The 22127-nt window shown below is 35.8% G+C and overlaps 1 protein-coding gene across 1 annotated transcript; it reads left to right on the top strand.

Annotated features, from left to right (window-relative positions):
• The first annotated feature begins 1463 nt into the window (after positions 1-1463).
• LOC104157230 (UDP-N-acetylglucosamine transporter-like) lies at positions 1464-19298 on the top strand. The gene is given in 9 exon segments (XM_009700104.1): positions 1464-1499; positions 9349-9553; positions 10444-10598; positions 10682-10804; positions 11947-11984; positions 11986-12110; positions 15204-15322; positions 15830-15963; positions 18294-19298. Coding segments are annotated over 9 exon segments (1026 nt in total). The 3' UTR covers positions 18385-19298.
• The last annotated feature ends 2829 nt before the right edge of the window (positions 19299-22127 follow it).

The following is a 22127-nucleotide window of genomic DNA, read 5'->3' on the forward strand; positions in this document are numbered from 1 at the left end:
TAGCCACAAATTTCACATTTAAGATTCACAGTGCCCAACTTTTCCTGTCTGATACATACATTAGAATAGTGATTTTTTTCCCCACAAAAAAAAAAAAAACAAACCAAGCAAACAAAAACCAAAAAAACACAAACAAACAAACAAACCAAACAAAAAAAAACGTTGTGAGATCATCAAAAAGTTGGTAGTGTTAAGTTCCTGTTTTGCTAGGTTTTCTGTCAACCTGTAAGAAAACTTTACCTCAGTCCCAGGCAATTTATGGCATTGTCCGAAGTTAGATGTTAGTTAATATGTAATTACACTCCCTTTGTTAGACTTGGCAATGGTGGAATTTCCTGGTTGAGTGATAGGCCAGTGAATCACTGATACAGCCTCCACTATCCTTGGCAAAAGCCTAGGTTTTTGGAGCAAAGTTGAGAAGAAATCATTGGTTGATCTTTAGCAGTTACAATTTAATGTGTAACTGCTCTGTGCATAAGTGCACTTGCCAGTGCTAAAAAGTATCTGCATGATTTTAAGAAGGCCAAGTGTTGTGGTTTAACCCCAGCTGGCAACTAAACACCACAGAGCTGCTTGCTCACTCCCCCGTGGGATGGGGGAGAGAATCGGAAGAGAAGTGAAAAAATTTGTGGGTTGAGATAAAGACAGTTTAACAGGTAAAGCAAAAGACACGCACAAGTAAAACAAAAGAAGGAATTTATTCACCACTTCCCATGGGCAGGCAGGTGTTCAGCCATCTCCAGGAAAGGAGGGCTCCATCCCATGTAACAGTTACTTGGGAAGACAAACGCCATCGCTCTGAACATCCCCCTCTTTCCTCTTCTTCCCCCAGCTTTATATGCTGAGCATGATGCCATATGGTATGGAATATCCCTTGGGTCAGCTGTCCTCACTGTGTCCCCTCCCAACTTCTTGTGTACCCCCAGCCTACTCACTGGTGGGGTGAGGAGCAGAAAAGGCCTTGACTCTGTGCAAGCATTGCTTAGCAATAAAAAAACATCCCTGTATTATCAACACTGTTTTCAGCACAAACCCAAAACCTAGCCCCATACCAGCTACTCTGAAGAAAATTAACTCTATCCTAGCCAAAGCCAGCACACCAAGATAGGGCTGTGGCTAGGGAGCTAGATGATGGGCTAGGGAGCAAGATCCTCCAGTGTTCTACTATGTTGTGCTTGATATCCTTGTCATGAAAATATTATTTGAATGCAGTGATGGTTTTAATTTTTTTTCACCAGTTAAGAATTTTTTTAACATGACTGGAGAAATTTGAAATATTGCCTGAAGGAAACCTTCATGTGAAAAAAATTTTGTTACTCAATTTCTGCTAGAAGAGTAAGGAAAAACTTTGCTAGAGTATTTGCTTTTAATAACATGTCTGAAGAAGAATACAAGCTCTAAGAAAAACATAGCTAGTTTTTTTTAGTGTACTTCATACACATTATAATGTATCCAGCAAAAGAATGAGTATCAAACTGAAAACCAAAAGAAAGAGCAAGGTAAGTTTTAAAGTGATGAGGTGATTTGCAGTGGTTTAGTTGAAGTGTGCCATGTATCTGGGAGGGACAGCTGACAAGTATAGATAGCTTACGGGAGGGAGCAAAGAAGAAACCTGTATCAAATATGAGGAAGATGGAAAACATTAATAGTGATATTTTAAAATGAGAAATACAAGGTTTAAGATTATTAGAAATGTTTATAACATGGTTTATAAAAAAAAAAAATTCCACAGAAATGAAAGATTACCTATTGAGGGTGGAGGGAGAAAGAAATGCATTGTTGAATGATAGCAGTCCAAATTTGGCAGTTAAAATATTTGTATGTGTGTAAAATCTTGTTCGTAACGCAGTTCAGCAGCACTGACTACATGTGGAAAGGTCTGTGCACCCTCAGTACCATCTGGGATATTTATAAAGCAATCATAGAATGGTTTGGGTTGGAAGGGACCTTTAAAGATCGTCTAGTTCCAACCCCCGTGCCGTGGGCAGGGGCATCTCTCACTAGATCAAGTTGCTCAAAGCCCTGTCCGACCTGACTTTGAACAGTTCCAATGATGGAGCTTCCACAACTTCTCTGGGCAACCTGTTCCAGTGTCTTTCTACCCTTGTCACAAAAAATGTCTTCCTTACATCCAATTGAAATCTACCCTCTTTCAGTTTAAAATGATTGCCTGTTTTCCTGACACTCCAGGCCCTGGTAGAAAGTCTCTCTTTCTTAAAAGCCCCCTTTATATATTGAAAGGCCACAATAAGGTCTCCCTGGAGGCTTTTCTTCTCCAGTCTGAACAGCATCAACTCTGTCAGTCTTTCTTCATAGGAGAGATGTTCATTCCTCTGATGGTCATTTTTGTGGCCCTCCTTGGGACCCACTTTAACAAGGTTATGTCTTTCTTGTGCTGGGAGCCACAGATCTGGATGCGGTACTCCAGGCGGGGTCTCATGAGAACAGAGTAGAGGATGGGAATCACCTCCCTCAGCCTGTTGGTCACGTTTCTTTGGATGCAACCCAGGATACGGTTGGTTTTCTGGGCTCCCAGCCCGCATTGCCACCTCCTGTCCAATTTTTCATCAGCCAGTACCACCAAGTCCTTCTCTGCAGGGCTGCTCTCAATCCATTCATCCCCTAGTCTGTATTGGTATTGGGGATGGCCCCAGCCCATGTCCAGGACCTTGCACTTGGCCTTGTTGAACTTCATGAGGTTCCTTCCATCCATTTATTTCTATACATAGACTATTTGTTGTATTAGATACTACTTTTGGTAGAAAGAATGCTATATTGAGTCCAACAGAAAGATTTATGGAATAGAACTTCCCTCTGAGGAATGTAGTTGTGTTATAGAAAGTAGCAGGTTACAGATGTGTTATCCAGCACAGGGAAGAGGGCAATGCATGTGTGAAGGCATAGAAGGATGTCATAAAAATAAGTTCTTCAAGTTCTGTGAGCTAACTCTTGCTCCACCTTCCAATTGTGCGTTTCCTCTTTGTTGCCAACTTATTATATTTGTGTAGGTGTAGCATCACACTGGGTTCACATTTCATTTGAGAAATATGAGAACACAATGCTGTTTCTTTAATCTGCTATCTTGATTTCAAAGCAAATGCCCAGGAAGTGTGCCCGTACCTGTTCCACTGGAATGAAATAGTGTACTTTACTTTCCACTGTGTTTTTCCTTCTGTAAGGCAGACTCAGTCAGTGTTTATTTTCTGGCAGATCCTAGACATAGAACTTTGTGTACGGGCACACAAAACTTAAACTTTGCCTTTTGCAGTTTTAAGAGGCTGGTTGTCTTCTGTTTGGCTTTGTATTTTAACTAATGTGCAAGTGCCTTTTGTTTCATTAATCAGTCTTAAACTTGTTAATCATGAAGTAGAATAAGAGCTAGCAGTAGCAATAACTTCTGTAACTTGGCTTTTAACTCTAAAAGACTATCAGCAGTGAAAACATTTCACAGCCAGGCTGGAAGGAATGTAATTCATGTAATGCCATCACTGTGAAGACTGGAAGTGTAACAGTTAGTAATTTATTGGTTTTAAATTTAACTTTCCTTGTGACAGAGTAGGGAGGAGTAAAGAAATAGTTGCTAATAGAACTTATTTTCATGTCAAATCTTTTGGTAAATGAGTAGAAATTAATACAAACATTAACTCTGTAGCCTGTTGAAAAGGCCTCCTTTCACCATTTTCTGTTACTCTGTATGCGTTTGTTTTCGATATGGTGCATCCCTAGGCCATCATCTAGGAAGGCCTTTTCTTTTGTGCATGTGTAGAATCCCAGGCTCTGCCAGTAAGGTGTAAATTGCAGGATGGAAGCCTAAACCATGGTATGTTTTAACTTCCCTCTGTCATGAATTCCTCTCATTTCATCTGTATGAACTTGTTCTAAAGATGTGTCAATGGTAAGTGGTAAATGGACCTTGATTTATAGACAACATGTGTACCCTGAAACTATTTCAAGTGACTCTTTGATTGTGTCTTACTGCAGGAGGTGCTAAGGTCCTGCAGCTCATTGACTGTAATGTAGCCTGTCGTACCTGTTACCTGGTAGTAATTGTGTGCATGACTTCTACTGTGGATTGCTCAGTTGTTTGACAGAAAGCATGTTGTCATTTAAATCTGTGAATTAAACCTGCTTTTTTGTTATGTGACTTACTGGAATTCATGGTTAATTGATTTTGTTGTTGTTGTGTTAGCTACTTCTTGAGATAGTGTTGGGTGCTTGAGTTTTTTTGGATGCTGATTTCTTGTCAAGTTTTCTCTGATATTTTCTTGAAGCTTCAGAAATCTAAAGAAAATTAAATGTAATGAATATAATAAAAAATGAGCCAGCTGCAGTAACTGTAAGAAAAGCTTTACTAGTAATTGAGGCTGAATTAATGAAATATAATGCAGAATACTGGATAGTTTGGGATACTGAAAGAAATTCCCATGTAATTGATGCAGGAGAAATGCACAGCCAAATAAACTAATTTGGATCATTTGTGCATGAGCTATCATCTTTTTTATTATAAAATCATATGTGAAAATGTAAGGCACCCTAGCCTTAAAATTTCAGTGAGTCTAAAACATGCTAATCAACTAGATACTTGATGTTAGAAAAGTTGACTCTGAACAGTTCTGTGCTCACTTTATCATAATGTAGCTGTATCAGCATGGTGTGAAATTTTGGGAGTGCCTGGATCTGTGGAGTTGCCCCTGCTCTTTTGTTCTCGCAGACGGTGTTAGGCCACGCTTGCCGAAAGGATCTCCATAATATGCAGTGTAACTCCAACCATCTTTGGAAAATGTCTCAAGACAGTCTCTAGTCTGAGTTTAACTAGGGAGTACTTAAATTAGTCATGTTTTCTTCCAGAGTTCTCTTTTTTTTTAGTGTTTTACATACCTCAAACTAAAGTAATTCTCAGATTTTGAGACCTCCTACAAACTCAAAAACAGGATAAATTCACAAACTAATCCTTAATTTTGCACAAGATTCTGTTACTGTAGATGCTTAGCAGCCGAGAAGCTCAAAAGTTTATACCATCAGATCTTTAAAAGGCAAAATCTTAAGGTTTAGACAAGTCCTGTAATCTTGTTCTTGTTGCTCATGTAGTAAATCCTGATTAATATTATCAAGTTACAGGAAAATAAAATATAAGGTATATTTGCTGTTCATTAAGTCAAATTGATTATGTTCCTTTTGGCCTAATGTATTTCATCTGGAAACATTAGAATTTGCCTGTATTTTAGGGGCAAAAGTGTAGGGACAATACAAAAATAAAATGTAAAATATGAAACTTTAGCCTGTGGTGGAGAAATTACTAAGGGAGATTAAAATCTGCAAGTCAGAAATCTATTCATTTTGTCTGGAAATATTATGAAATGGAAATATGTGATTTTCCAGTTTAAAAAAAAAATCTGTTTCCTTTAAACAGATCTTTTTCAGACTTTGCATAATATGATACTTTGAGCTGAAGGTATTACTTCCTGTATAGATTGGTTGGTTTTGTTTTCTGAATCTGTAAAACCTTTCCAGGGTCCTCTTCCTTTATACTTATAAGGAGAACAACTCTTCACATGGATCCATCTGCATTTTATCCACCTTTGTGTACTGAAGTCGAATGTGACGTGGCTGTAAATACTGTCTTAGCTTACTGCATGTTGACTTCCCATATAGACCTGCCTGTAACTTCGTCCCCTGCCTTCCGTATTGCTGGCTGCAGGATGTGTCTATATGGTATACTGAATAAACTACACCGAAGCGGTTTTCTTTTTTCTTTTTCTTTTTCTTTTTTTTTTTTTTACCTAGACTAATGAAAGAAAAGAATAATGAGCCTAGTCACTGAGTTAACAGATGTAATAGGCTACATTACAATCAATGAGTTGCAGGTACTTGGCACCTCTCACTGTAAGATACAGTTCAAAAGTCACTGAATTAATGTTACCACTCAACTTCCAGTCTTTGAATTAGCAAACCTAAATCTGATTTTTTGGAACAGATGCATCCTGCAGAGTACTGAGTAGTCTGTCCAAAGTCCAGTAAGAAGTCTAAACCTGGTTGTAGGAAATGCATTGGGAACTTTCATTTCATCGTTGGTTTAAGACGATCAAAGTGTGGGCTGTTACTGAAGACAATAGTTCATTTAGTATATGACTGCACAGCTGTTGTAGTGAGGGTAGCAGGAGCTCATGGCTAGAAGAGAGTGATTACACCTCTGGTAGTAATCTGTAAATCTAAACCTGCTGTGAAACTGCAGTTGAAGACAGTTCAATGGTTTGAAGTTCAGTACTTGGCTCCTTTTCTGGATCTGGTCCCCAGTTTGCGCAGAGTTCTATGAACTGATATGCAGCTGCTTTAAAAGAAAGGAAGAGGGACCAGGAGAGCTGATAAGATACTGTGTGCGCTCAATAGAGGGTGGTTATTTTATTGGCATTGTAAGTTTCAGGACTCTGTACTTCCTGCTGTGTAAACCAACTCTTTGTAAGTACAGCATGAAACCACACTGTTGTTCTCTACAAACCTGTCTTGCTGACCACTGACAGGACAACTTTTAACAAATATCCTTATTTCAGCTATCACACTGGACACTTAAAGTCCATTTTGTGTGAATTTTGGAAACTCTGAAACTGCTTTAGTGAATTATGGTAAAGAAATGTTTCCTGCTAACTGGCACCTTTTTGAGACACATTGTCTGGGGAAAGTTCCCATTTTTTATCCTGATTACTAATGAAGACAAGACTGTAGTTCAAGATAATATTGTGGTATGTATTTCTTATGGCTTTGCTGATGGGCTTAAACTGTTGTGCTTGGTGGTATGTTTTCACACTGAATGCTTTGATACTTGCTCATAAACAAGGCATTAGTGATTTATTTTTAAAATTACATTCTAAGCTGCTTGGTAAATAAATGGTTGTATTTCAGCACGAAATTCATGTGAATATTATTTTCTGATACTGTGACCTATTTTGAAGGTTAAGGAATTGATCTCTGAGAATTTTGAACATTTGTAAAACCCTTTATCACTTCACAGGCTCACAGAATGCAGAAATTTGGGTCTCAGCTCAGGAGAGATGTGTATTCCCATTATCTGTATTTTGTTCAGAAGCATTTTGAAAACTGAAAATTAAAAAGTTTAGAAACTTATTTCTCTGTAAGTGTGCTTTCATGAAATTTAGTGTTGCTCATCTTAACTGTATATTGCTCTTTGTATTTCCAGATTGTCAGGTCTCAATACTAAAAAATGAGGTAGATGGAAGAGGTGGAAGAAATTGTTTGTGCAAGTTGGCTCACATAAATGTGTTTTTGCAATGTCCATTTTCTCCAGTAGCATAGGCAGACCTTTTAATGAAGTTCTTCTTTCTGATCTTTCTTATCTTCTCCATTTTGTTGTTGGGGATGCGTTATTCCACAGTTAGCATCCTCATGTAAAGGGTTATTCCACCAGAACCTGTGGAAAAAGTTAGCAAATCTTGAATGTCATCTGCAGCTTGCTTCTCCTTCATGCTTTGCATTTCTGTCTGATTTATATTGTCCTGTGCAGGTGCATCTTTAGTATTTGTTTCTTCAGTGAGTTAAATGAGATCATAGTTCATACAAAAGTGTCTTCTATTAAGAATCCTTAAAGGCATCCTTGTGTATTTCTTCCTCAGTTTCTGCATCCTGACATCTTTTTCTTCCTCCTTTGCCAATATGCTTTTATAAATATTTTTGCAGCCATATGATTCTTGAGGTAAACAATTTTGTTGTGTAGTAAATACTTCATATCTCTGTGGCTGTTGGCAGTTCACGCTTGTTTGCAGGTTAATGCAATGTCTCTTAAGTATCCATGCCATATAGATATTAATTTGACTTTGTTTACTTGACTGGAGAAAATCTATTAACGTTTAGAGGCAAGATAAAGGCGAGTCAGAAATATCTCAATGGCACAGCTCTCCAGATCTCTAAAAAAATAGCGATGAAAATTGTTATGAAATGCATCTTGAGCTAGAGAAATACAGTCAGCAAGAAACAGCTTCAGTTTCAACTACAAATATTTAGAGGTACTAGCACATCCTTCAGCAGTGTGTAGAAAACTAGATAGTTAATGAGTCAAAACTTGTGTGCCTGTAGATGTAAAACATGCATAGGGACAGCTCTGGCACATGCATCCAATAAGTACTCCTTATGCCATCTCTAGACTTCGAAAAGTGAGAACTGCATTCATTGTCTTGAGTTGTTACTGTTTTACTTGAAAACATTTGTTAACTTTTAATTACTGAATTGATTTTACTTTGGCATTATAAAACACTTCTGTGGGCAGTGAAGGCAGTAGTAGTTAATTTTTTTAGAGAAAGCATTAATTTCTGTGCATGTGGAAATTCTTACTTAATATGAAGAATAGCAGAAAATTATCTAATATTCTGAATAGCAGCAATGCATTTTTTAATTTCCTTATAATATATTATGCTTACAAAATGAGAATTGCTTTCTCTATTAGTCTCCTGCACTAAGTTAATGCTTTAATTGGTGACAGACGGCAAAGACGATTATGTCAGCTTGGTGAAAGTTCATGGTGGAGAGATCGGGATGATACAGCTTTACTAATGTAAGGTTTGTGGTAGTCCATGCAGTATGACAAAGTAGGTACAGTCACCTAGTCATCTATATTCAACTAACTTTTTCTGAGCCAGATGATCAGCAGGACAGGTTTAGTGCTGTCTCCCCTGCAGCTCCTCCATCCCACATCTTCCTGTACAACCCTGGTTTCTCACAACTCTCCTTTTCCTTCAGCGTCAGGTGTACCTCATTTTCATTTAGAGCAGCCCAGCCCTCACCCTATCTTGTGCTGGCACTGTGTCATCTGGAAAGGCAGAGACTGCAACCTGAAAAACTTTGGAGAGGTGGAAGAAGGAGAAGATCTCTTCATTCAGGGAATAGCTCATTGCAGCAGGGGTATTGGGCATTCTGCAGTACCACAGTGTGGGGCTTTGTCACTTTGAAAATGCCTTCTGAGCCTTCACTTACATAAAGAAATCCATGATTGATTTAACTTGGGAGATTTCTTTTGTGAAACCAGTAATTGGAAAGCTAATTGTCAGGTAATAGTCCTTTTACTTTATTATTATTACGGATAAGAAATATTTAATTTCTCTATTAGTTATTTCTCCTAATATTCTGATGTTCATCCCCATTTGTAATCATGTATTTGAAAAACATTTTTAAAGTGTTAATCTCCTTTTTCTTTTTAAATATCAGGTTAGGTTTGTTGCTTTCCTTTGGCTGAGCTCCCTGGATAATTTTTTTTAATATGCTGATTCTGAAGGGAATGTCTATCTTCAATATTACCTTTTAAGCCCGGGTTTGGGTTTTTGGTGTTTTTTTTCTCTGTTTCAGGAAGAAAAAAGTCAAGAAATGTCTACCAATTTAAAATACCTTTCCTTGGGCATCCTGGTTTTTCAGACCACGAGTTTAGTCTTGACCATGCGTTATTCTCGGACACTAAAAGAAGAAGGACCTCGTTACTTATCCTCTACTGCAGTAGTTATTGCTGAACTTCTGAAGATTTTGGCATGTGTTCTATTGGTCTACAAAGACAGCAGTATGTGTCAAATTTTGCACCAAGTAATTTTCCTAATCAATATGCTGTGTTGTAGTGGCAACTGCAAAGCAGCCATGTGAGTACAGGCATACAACAAAGCATTTCCCTTCTCATGTAAGAAATAGTCTTGGAAAGACACTAATCACACTTCACTCCTTAACACACGATACAAGATATTGTATATTTGCTGAAGAGAGTTCTCTTTAAAGAGTGTGGATACTGAGGAGTGCAAGAATAAATTTTCTACTAACAGCTTGAAGCTTGTGTTTGCTCAGGCATTTTAAGAAATTTGTATGTGGAAGTAGGGAAAAAAAGAAAAGCTTTAAATGTCCAAACCATGAATGAGGATTTAGAAGCCTGTAGTAAACAACAGATGCAGAAGGGAGGAAGTAATTTCATTACTACAGGAAGAAGCACAGTTTTAAGCTCAAAAAAAGTATATTTGGATTTACTCTAGTTGTTATTTTGTACATTTTATACTGAATTTATCCAGTTCCTTGACATGTATATTTGATCTTCAGCAGCTTAAAAATATCATTGTATATGCATATATTCATGACTCTGTAGGCTTCTAAATGTGCACTTTTTAAGTGATACTCTTTAACTTATCCTCTTCAAATATTGATATGGTTTCATAAGTTTTACTTAAAGTATTTTGAATAATTGTTCTAGTTCTGATATTCCAGGCTACAGGAAGACGCTCTGCAGCCTTTTTTTCTTACGTATATGAGGCTCATGAAAGTCAAACATAGATAGTATTTTGAGGTCTGGATAGCAGTGATAGCTATAAAAAGGGGGCAACAATCTTTAAGAACAGAGCATTGCTATATCTTTTTTTTTTCTCTCTCGTTTTAGTGAATGTCTGTTTCTTTTATTGTTTCTTTGGGTAGAGTGCAATTTACGGACTCTGAACAGAGTGCTACATGATGAAATCCTTAATAAACCCATGGAAACTCTTAAACTTGCTATTCCTTCAGGAATTTATACTCTTCAGAATAACTTGCTGTATGTAGCATTGTCAAACCTAGATGCAGCCACATACCAGGTATTGTACATTTAGATTTCTCTGTAAGTTTCAAAAAAAACCCCATGAATTATGCAGTAGTAACTATTTCTGGGTTCTTCTAGGTTACGTATCAACTGAAAATTCTTACCACAGCATTGTTTTCTGTGTCCATGTTGAGCAAGAAATTGGGTGTATACCAGTGGCTTTCATTAGTAATATTGATGACAGGAGTGGCATTTGTGCAGGTAAATATTAGCAGGTGGTTTGTGTTTGTTTAATGTGTTTATTCAAGGAACAGGGATTTCTACACTGATTGTACAGCTTTCTGATTCTACCAGCTGCACACAATCATCAAGGTATGGTCGGGAGCTACGAATCACAACTGGCCAGGGATAGAGGACACCAGAAATGGTTCAAAGGCAGAAGATAACACCTCTTTTGTGTCCCAGTGCTCTACTGTAGAATGTGACAAGGCCTCTGGAGCCACCTGCAAATAACAGTGATAGCAGTATGGCAGTATTTATCAGCACACGTTAGGGATTCAGAGATCTTCTGTGCCAGCACAGTCCTGCTGCTCACCTTGTGATAACAGCTTCGGCGTGGCAAATTTACTTGAACTTTTTCAAGATGCAAACTTGGCTGCTGCTCTAAATAGTGGAGGTACAGGAGTTTGTAGTTTTCAGAGGGCAGGATCATGGGATAAGAGACTATTCTAAGAATTTTTAGCAGATTTTAGCATATCCTGGAAATTTTTATTTTAAAACTTAGGGATTTGAAAAAAAATCTGAGGACTAAATTTTCAACTTCAATAATTAAAAATGAGAACAAAGCATTCTGACAGTAATTAACAGACTCTTCAGTATGTTTTTGTCTATGGCATTGCACTTTATTCTGTTAGCATTAGATATATTGCAGGATTTAGCTTCATAAATTTCAGCTTGTTTTAGTCATCTGCATAATCACTGGAGAGGGGCACATGCAAAACACAATTCACCCCATCTTAAAGACAGCTGGTGTAAGTGGTTTTCTAATTGTGTGTACTTGTAAGGTAACTAAATGTTGAGTGGCAAAAGCTGATGACTGTGAATGACCATAAGCCATGCTGGGATTCAGAAACAGTTCTGGCTTATAAAACATAAATCCTGGACCTATTCAAAATGATGGGTATGCTCCCAGTTCAGTCACAATTTTACTCCTTACAAATATGTAGAAAGAAAAACTATGGCTTTGCAGTCCTTTAAAACTATTTATGGTGCAAAATACAAAACTTCACAAGCGTGTGTTTGTCTGTATATAGTAACTGTTACTAGAAAACAAATTTGCATTTTATAGATGCTCATGACTTGACTTTTGTCGGTGAATTTTGTATAACTGTTTTTACATCCAGTGGCCTTCAGACTCTCAAGTAACAGCTGCTAAGGAACATAAAAAAATTTGTAGGCCTGATCGCAGTTCTTATAGCATGCTTTTCTAGTGGATTTGCTGGGGTTTATTTTGAGAAAATTTTAAAGGAAACTAAGCAGTCTGTGTGGATCAGAAACATTCAGCTTGGTAAGTTTAATTTTATTAATCTCTTAGAGATACTGCATTCTGAAGAATTAAAATCAATGTGCAAAATATAAATAAAAAATACCACCAACATGTTAGTACTCTGCATAAATGTACTTTTAAAACCAAGAGTATAAATTCTGCTAGATAGAATTCTAGAAGTTGCTTTCTGATCTTGACCTAGTTCTTGATTTAACTCAACTTATAGAGTGTAAGTTTGTACAGGATCTGTCAATTGAATCTGTATTTGAAATCTTGTAAAGAATTTTATCTTATGCAGGATTCTGTGTATGCTCTATGTTTAAAAATTATTATGTTTTGCACTAATTCATAAGATCTGATAAATATAGATAGTATTCCTTTTTCCTTTTTTTTTAACTTTTTTTGGAGAATATAGGAACTTTAAAACAAAATATGTTTCTAAGTCAATGTTTTGAGATCTTTTAAAATGAACACTTTTTTTGCTCTTGTGTGGGTAGGCAGTTTTTATAGGTTGGTACTTTTAATTCAAAAAACTGCTGTGTTTGTGAATAAAGTTGAGGTAATGAATTACTGTTTCAGAACAAATGTCAGTTTGTTTTGGTTCTCTGTATAATCACTGGAGACACACATATGGAAAAGACAGATCATCTTAAATATTTTAATGGCCTTACCTATTGTGCACCGACCAGTAAGAGAATACTTTCTATTTCCAAAGTAGTTCTGGGTCTTCTAGACCCTAGATATTATTGGCAACGGAGTTGATCCATTTTCCTGAATGAGTTTTCCCTCACCTCAAAGCAATCTTGTCCAGTTTATAGGGTTGGAAATGTGACATCAGCAATATCTTTTTGTTCCTGTTTTGCAACAGAAACAAAACTCATTGTTAGAGTTGCCCTTCTTTCTCTAATGGAATCCCTTTAGTCTTCACCTGTAGGCAATAATTCTTTATTGCATATTTGAATAAATGCTTTCAGCAGAATTTGAACTTTCCAGCACCTTAGAACAGATTCTTGTTCAAATCCACAGTACTGTAGAACGAAGTCATGGGGATGATTTAGTGGATCAGGGCTGTGTACTGAGTCTGGTGTAATGTAATGAAGTACCATAAAAACAGGAGATGGTGTGGGTTTTTTCTAATTAGATAGTTGGTCAAAAACTGGTATGGTCAAAAATGGCTGAATACAAGCAGCATTTTTTCCTTTCTTTCGCTGTTGCTGTGTTTTAATTATAAATTATTTCAGTTAAAAGCACAAAACTGCATTTTGATTACATTTTTATATTTTTACATGTCCATAATGTTTTGAAATTTGAGGATAGAAAAGGGGAGCAAAACCTCTATTTGCTAGTATTTATTGAAATTGTGTACATTAAAACTAAGTTTTCATGAACAGAGTGTAGGCGATACATCAAGAAAGGTTATGTTAGAGAATTTTCGAGGCAGAGAAGGGTGGGTAGCTGGGGCTTGGTCCAAGATTTAAGGTAATATTTGGTGCTCTGGATGGAGCTGCAATATAAAATTCCTGCCAAGGAAAGCTGATTGTTGTTACTCTCAATTTCCATGCAAAAAACGCTTTGCTGGGCAACAATACAGATATCTGAAACAATTAAACATTTGTAATTGTTGAAAAATCAATGATGTCTTCTAAAACATTCTTCAGATTTTTCTACAGTGCATAAAAGTATGTATGAAAACAAATTAATTCACTAGTTTGATAGTCAGCCTGGTCGTATATTGAATGTTCCAGTAATTGCTTTGTGAAAACAATGAGATCAGAACAGACTGTGTCTAAACACAAACTGTTCAAGGTAATGAATAACTAGGGCTGTGATATATGAAAACATAAATGTATGTGATAATAGTGAGAATTGGATCACCTGATTTTTTAAATTTATTTATTTTTTTATCAGTGAGCTTAATTTGCCTCAATACAAAATTCAGTAGAATATGTTTACTATTAAGGTTGTTTTCAGTTAAATTAATTTTGTCATATTTCATAGAGGGTTTCCAGATAACAACTTTTAGAAAATATTTAAAACATGAAATCACAGTTTCAAAAATACGTTAGTGTATCCTTTCTGCAAGTGCAAGATAGTTGCCTGCATAAGACATTGTATCAGTCATAAGCAAGAGCTGTGAGATAGAGCTTATCTTAAAACACAAACAACAAAAACCATACGTCCAACCTGGTTTTCATTTCCATATCTACAGAGAATTATTAGAACTGTAGAAAAAATTGGAAAATATATTTGAATAATTGTTCAGTTTTTAATGCATACCTGTATCATATTAGGGATGTACAAATAGTTTATTTATTTTAGCAGACCAATTGGAAAATAGAAGTAATTTGTTTAATATGAATGAAACCTAAATTTTTAATTATGTCTACAAAAAGAATTATTTCCTGTCAAACAGAATGCTTTATTTTGTTCAAAACAATACTGCCCTTTTCAGATGTAAAGAAATGTGATGGAAATAGAGGTCAGCTTCTCACAGAAAAGGAATGGAAAAAATGTTCCCGTTCATACTCAACACTCATACTTTTGACTCTATACTTACCAAATTATAAACTTCTTAATCTCATCTCAGTTTCTTTTTTTGACATTAAGTCTCTCCTAGTAAATATTCATTGTGTTTGAGATTGGTTCAGAAGAATCCTGCTTCCAAGAACTTTGTCTGAATTGGCAAACTGATAAGTCCTGCTCTTGCTATGTCAGAGACCATCTGCTCCACTGAATGTTTTCCCTGTTTTTACTCTCCAGATTATAGTGTAACTTCAGTCATGACTAGTTTCAGGAAAACTGAAATTGTGTTTAGGTGAATTTTGCTATATGCCATAAACAAAAATCACTCAATTCCAGTAGAAAGCAATGGAAGACAAGGATATAAGAATATCCTTAAGAACATCCTAATGGAAACAGTCAAAACTTGTTATAAGTGTGGAAAATAGCTTTTAAAACAGAGTATCTGTCTGAACACTGATTGCATTTGAACGTGATGGCATTGCAAGTAGCAGTCCTATTTTAAAATCGGAAATACGTGAGCAGTCCTTGAGGGCAAGGAACCTGTTTGCATGTTTTTCACTTGAAGCTTTTAAATCAATCTTGTACTTTCAGGATTTTTTGGCAGCATATTTGGACTGATGGGTGTATACATTTATGATGGAGAACAACTGTCAAAGGATGGATTTTTTCAAGGATACAATAAACTTACTTGGGTAGTTGTTGTTCTACAGGTGAGATACCTTGTATGACATGTTGCTGTGAAGGCACTTGGGATTTACTGTTCTATAAATGACTAGGGAAACTAATGGGTGTCATTGAAGCTGCTGAGAATTCTATAGTCAAAAGTCTGATCTATCACTATTAGAATAAACCTCTAAATAAAAACCTGGAAAATATGTAGCAAGTATATGACTAAGTATTGTGCAACATAAAAGCATGTAAGCATTATTTCTTTTGCAATGTTTAAAAAAACCACATATGCCCTTCCTCCTGTGGCTAAAAATGTATAGTACAAGCATTTCCACTAATTTAATGATGCTAATATGATGAACAATTTCTTTAATGGGGAAAGAACTCCTCCAATATTTATCTTCAACAGTGCATATCCATAACATAAAATAAATGTAATGCTTCTAAGCATAGACAAAAGCTTTTCCTAAAGTAAGTGCATGTTGTTAAAGTAGATGCTCTCAGTGGAATTATCAGGTTGTAAATCCAAACCTCAATATTTTTTTCAGGCACTTGGAGGGCTGGTGATTGCTGCTGTTATAAAATATGCAGACAACATTTTAAAGGGATTTGCAACTTCTCTCTCTATCATACTGTCAACATTGATCTCCTATTTCTGGCTGCAAGATTTTGTCCCCACAAGGTAAGAACTATTTTCCATGTATGCTGAAAAAAAAAAATAGTTGAAAACTTAATGCGTACCAGATGTAACTGCAAAAATAAATAAAAAAACCAGTCCAAGCCACACTTTTAGAACATTTAGGTACAACTTGCACATAAAAGTTTAGTTTCATAACATACCATAACTAATACTTAATTTTTTCAGTATAGTTGGCAAGATTAAATTTTGTGTAAGATACAGCCCCCCCGCCCCCCAGGTCAGGAATAACTGAATCTCAAATCTTGGCTTTTGACAAACCACGCCCTTGCAGGCTCTGTGTTTTAGTTCACTGTCCCTTTCTCTTCTTGTCCTCCCTACATGATGGCCCTCAGTTTGTTCAGCTCCTGCTTTGCTTTGATGCTGAAGCCAGTCCTCTTTAGCTTTGATGCTTGCCTGGCGCTGCCTTTGGCTCCACTCTTTCAACCCATCTCCCCCCTGCTGGCTGTTTTGAGTAAGGTCGTGACAAAGGGGTTGCCTGTCTCTTGTTTTCTCTTTGTCCTCTAAATGGACAGATCTTCCGCAGGTCATCTCATTGCAAGAAGAGTTATGGCTGAACAATGATAACTAACGATGATACTCTTTTTGTAGTGGTTTTCATTCAATCTGAAAGAGTTTCTAAAAGAAATAATTGCAATCATACACACATGGAGGTTACACTACAGCAATTAGTTGCCCAAGGACACCAGGAAGCCCAAAGGCAGAGCTTTTTTCTAAAGACAATACCATATTTATTAGTGAAAACACTCAACCAAGAAAGAGAAAAAAATGCTTGCTATGTGCTTCTAGGCCCAATACACCGTGTCCTGATGTTTTGTGAATCAGATTTTAGTAGGTCTGTGCACTGCAGGTTTTGTACATAGGTATGTTCTGGAATAGTGCTTGTCTTGGCAGAGTATGTTAATATATGGAGCGTAGAAGTAATAGTCCAACTTTCAGATATATTAACAGGCTTTAGCTTATAATTGAACTACAGTCCTCACATATGTTACCCATACTCATAATGTAAAAATATTTTTAATAATATTTACAACTTTTGTATTTGATACAAAGAAACTTCTTTTTATCTAAAAGTACTGTTTGCAATATTATCAGGACTTTAATTAAAGATTCAAAAAAGGAAGTAGAACAACTATTTAGGTTTAAAAAGTGGAAGACATTGAACTTAAATTGTAAGTAGCCTATACTTGTCCTGTTAAAACAAATGTAGAAAGTGGTTTAAGAATTTTGGTGTGCTCAAACGGAAAATTAATAAGTAACTTACCAGCTTCTGCAAACATGGTGAAAATGGAAATGGTGGTAAATAATTAAATCAGATAGAGCCAACTAGCAGCATATAAAACTTGAAGCCATCTCGTTTAATAAAACTTGATTAACTTGAGTTAATCAAAGTTAATCTCTAGTACCTTGCTTATGCCAATTGAATTTGTTTGAACTGAAACTGCGTAATTGTTTCTGTCGCTTCAAGAAACATTTTTGATTGGGATAATAGATGTAAAATACTTAAGTGCTTGAATGTTTGCAATGGATCGTGTCCAGAAACAGGCTAACTGTATTCTTTGAAGGATTATCATGTCATGCGCCACAGTTTTTTTAGCGTTTGGTTCAGAAGATCAAATTGTCAGCATCGTCATGTCTTCATGACAAGGTTCTTTTCTAAAATGTGTACTGATTGTCTGTTGGCTTTGGATATTTTGTTTCAGACTTGTAACTATCAAAACAACTTGAAAGGCCCATATGTCACAATACAAAAGATGCCTTTATTATCTTTTCCTTATATAAAGATTTATGTATCTGCCAAAAATTAGATTATACTGACTTGCAAACTGGTTCTTGGGCAGCAGTAATTTGTTTTGACATAAGCTTTGGACTTCAAAGTGAACACAACTCCAACAATGCGATGTATGTAAGGTTAGAAGTGGCTGGGTAACCACAGTAGTGGCACTTCTTTAGCTTCTGCTTGCATTTTGCACAGAGCTTTAGGCAAAAGAAAAAAAACAAAACAAAACGAAAAAAAGGATTGGTCTTATTACTTTTGACAATTGATCCATGAAATCATAATTTTAATTTCCAGAATATGTCAGTATAATGATACATTACTTTGTGGATATAAGTTTCTTATATCAACTTCTTCCTGCATCATTCAATAATACATATATGCAAATTATTTAGTTCTTTATATATTGCACAAATAAACTTATCTTTCTGTTTTCCCACTGGAAAAAATATTCTTTGTTTTGGTTGTATTACATAGATAAAATTGCATCAAATAAAACGAGCTAACTATTTTTTTTTTCCATCCCTATTCCATTCAGCGTCTTTTTCTTTGGAGCCGTCCTTGTAATAGCAGCTACTTTCCTATATGGTTATGATCCCAAACCTGCTGGAAATCCCATTAAGGCATAGCAGACTTCCTCATCAACCTGCTTCTCAAGATCATGCACTGGGAGCCTTGCTAGCAATGGCATGTGGAAAGTGTCATTGTGCATTGCAAGGAAAGGATCACTACCCTGAATCTATTGAAGAAATGCTTATGAGTAGTTCTGAACAGCCAGAGGGGTTAAAGGTGGATGATGATACTGTCTGTAACTGATTAAAAAAAAAAAAAAAAAAGCAGGGGAATGCCCAGTTCAACTTGCTAATAAAAACTTGAAAGGAGCAAAAGGTTTCCAAGAAACTGCAATTAGGAATGTTTACAGCTTTGACTGGGATTGCATCAAAAGAATTTACTGTATTGACTGCTGCAGAAATATGTCCTATGCACTCTTTGAAAGAGCACATGACAACGTTGTCAGATTGTATGTTTTTGCAATTTGACTATATTTAATCTTAGTAAATATGTTTTTAACTGTTTATCTATTTACATGAAATCAGCTGAATACACGTCATAGTTCTAAAGTGATGGTTCTAATTAGGTATTCCTTATTAAAACTGTGAAGATTGAAGTATGATGGAAATACTTTCACAATATCAAATATTTTTATATTTTTAGAAGGCTGATTTAATAACAGAAATCTGTTATTAAATGATAGTATTATAATTCTCTTGCTTATATAAAACTATTGTAAGAATGTTAACATTCTCACCTAAGTACACAAAGGGAGAAAATCATAGTGAAAGCTGGAAATCTTTGTTGATACTCTAGCCTTCATCAGGATAGCCTGCCGTGTTCCAACAGATGCAGTAACTGTGAACACAGGCCAGAGGTTACTGCACTAACCTGGTACTAAGAGTAGGGTTATGGTGGAGTGCTTGCTCAGATGTAATGTTCATTCTTTTTATTGATTATAAATCAAATTTTTGGTAGAACCTTTAAAGTAGTTTTTATGCTTTAAATATCCTTTGGGGATTTTTTTTAACCACAATTTTAAAAAAAAAAGCCCATAATAAACATTTTTAAATGCATTATTGTTGTCTGTAACAGCTCCATCTGGAGCTATTATGGTATATCATCTGTATACTGTACTTTATTACAGAGGTGTTTTTTAAACAAGTATTGTTTACTCATGACCTCTCAAAGGCTTTTTCAGTACGTTTCTATGTAATGGCTTAATTAGAGGTTTTTATTATTGTTATTGTTATTATTTTGTTCTGAGAGTCCTTGAGCCAACAGACCAAAATGGGTTCTCTGGAGCTATTCAGTCTAGTAGTGGAATTACTTTAAGAGGAAACATAATGAAAAAGTACTTAGTTGTGCAATAGGTAAATATAAAACCATGCTGTTCTTCTGTTTTAAACCAAAAAAAAAACCTTCAGAAAGAAACCTAGATGCAATTAGAACTTAGATCAATTAGACTGTTATGAACACTTCACTTGTTGAAGTACTTGCATATAGCCAGAAACACCAAAAATAAAATGCCAGAATTAATAAACAAAGAAAACTGTCTTCAAAATTACTTGTTTTGAGGAGACCTCTTCACAGTGGCTATTAATGTAGAGTGACTTCTTATCCACATGCTAACACTTGTAAGGGTATACATTTATACAAAAACATACCAGTACTCCCTTACCTGTAGAATGGCAAGTGGTAAAAATGTATTGTGTCCTTTCCTTCCCCCCATGCTCTTTCTCACTTTTGTCTTATGCTAATGAACACATTGTGAAGAGAGGGGTGGTTTAAAATGTTTACCAAAGTACCTCATCCTGTTTTCCACATTTTAGTGGTGGATTGACTAGGAGATTCTGTAAGAGTGCTCTGAGATGTCTTTTTTTTTTTTTTAATGAAGTGTTATAAATAGGAAAGGAAAAATTCCACTTACATCAGCCAAGTAAAAATAGTGTTTTCCTTCTGTTGGCAATGATGTGGATTATCAACTTTTTGTTTGTTTATCATACCAGAGCAAGACATTAAAGAAATTTCAGAGTTATGCCAAGGGCTTGTGAAGCTTTGTGAATTATGAACCTATCCCAGCATGCCATAATTGGAGGAGCTCTAGTACTTGGTAGTCTAAACTATCTCATATTGCCCTAAATTGGCATTCTATATTAATATTAAACCTTTTACCTGTAACACTCAATGTGGCAAAATGTTTGAAAAATTACATTTAGTCATTTTGCCACTGAAATACAACATGAGGCCAGATGTTTGTGTAGAACAGTGGCTCGCAGCATTGCTTAGTGTAGAATGGAAAGTGCATGACTCTGAAATGATCTGAGAAGTGTTAGCAGTAATATCTGAATTGGAGTCTGGCCTATACAATAATACTTTTAATTTCATGAATCACAGTAGTGGAAATGTTCAGGTGATATAATTGGTTACTTCCTTGAGGAATTTCTCCAAAAAACATAAGCAGCAGGTTGAGAACACATTTAAAGCCGGTTGCACAGGAAGGGCCCAAATAATCACCACATTGCTGGAGATCTGTTACATAAACCCCAGTTTTAATATTTCAGGTCCACCTGTCAATGTTTGTCTATAAGGATCAGTTTAAAGGAAAGAACAGGAATGTGTACTGTTTGCTTTTGAATAGGATGTCATACAGCTTTGGAAAACAATACATCTACTGTACTAAGGAACAGTAACTCCTGCCCATAGATTAGTGAGTCTTCCATGCTTTCAGTTGACAGTTCCATTAAATTTTCCAGTAGAGGGATAGATCTCTTCGTACAGCTGTTGCTGTAAAGGAAACACGAATGTGCGTTTTTAGCTGTCTTTCTGTAGCCCTTTACAGGCTAAGGAAAGACTCTTACCTGGGGCCCTCCAGGTTGAAAAGCGTTATTCTAGACAGAGGGAAGACAGCGTATCTTTCTAGAGAACAGAAGGGATTTGAGGAGGGTTTACTGATTTCTCTAACTTGCAATCTGAGAGCATGTGCATGTTTTCTCATTGAGATACTTTTGTATCTGCGTTTTAAAATTAAAAAGAAAAAAAGCGGGTTTAAGTCTGTAACTCATTAACTAACCAAAGAAGCATAGCTAGCACAAAGCTTTGGGAAGTAGGGGATAGTGTGCTTTGAGTTTGCCCTAAAAGCAATCAATAGGAGTCTAACTTTCCAAAAATAAACCTGTCTTTCTGAACTATTTTTCTGACTTTTAGGCAATGGATTTGTTAGTTTTGTTGTATATTGAGGAGGCTAACCTATGCTTAGCAGATTTTTATTTAAATATTTATAAAGTTATAGCTAGGTATTTATTTGGAATAACTTCAATTACATGATTTTATTTTTTTTTTATGACTTGCATAATAGGAGTACTAGTATTTATTGAATATTTGGATATTTGGTAGTTTTATTTGAGAATCTCTGGGATACATGATAAATGGTCAAATAACAATAAACTTAGAACTATCTTCAAAGCGAAATAAATCAGCAGTTGAGTGGTGAAAAATCTTGAGTCTGATAAAGTACAGTAAACTTTTCTTTAAATGTTGTATTTCTCTGCTATCCACAAGTGCCCAATAATCTTTTTTCTCAAAGAATTCAGATCATTTTTATAGTTCTATTCAATTTCTTTGTTTTAGACAAACTATAAGAAAACTTCCCTTTTTGTTTGCTTTAATAATGAGTAGATTAATGTTCTAGGTCCGGCTTCTGCAAGATAACACCTTGGGTTTTTCACTGTAGCTTTTTAGAAACTATTGTTTTATTTTTCCTCAAAAAAAAAAAAAATCTTATTTTGATAGCATATGCTTGCGTTTCAGTTACTCATAC

The sequence above is a fragment of the Cariama cristata genome, unplaced genomic scaffold (genome assembly GCF_000690535.1).
Source record: "Cariama cristata isolate BGI_N322 unplaced genomic scaffold, ASM69053v1 scaffold24885, whole genome shotgun sequence".
NCBI lineage: Eukaryota > Metazoa > Chordata > Aves > Cariamiformes > Cariamidae > Cariama > Cariama cristata.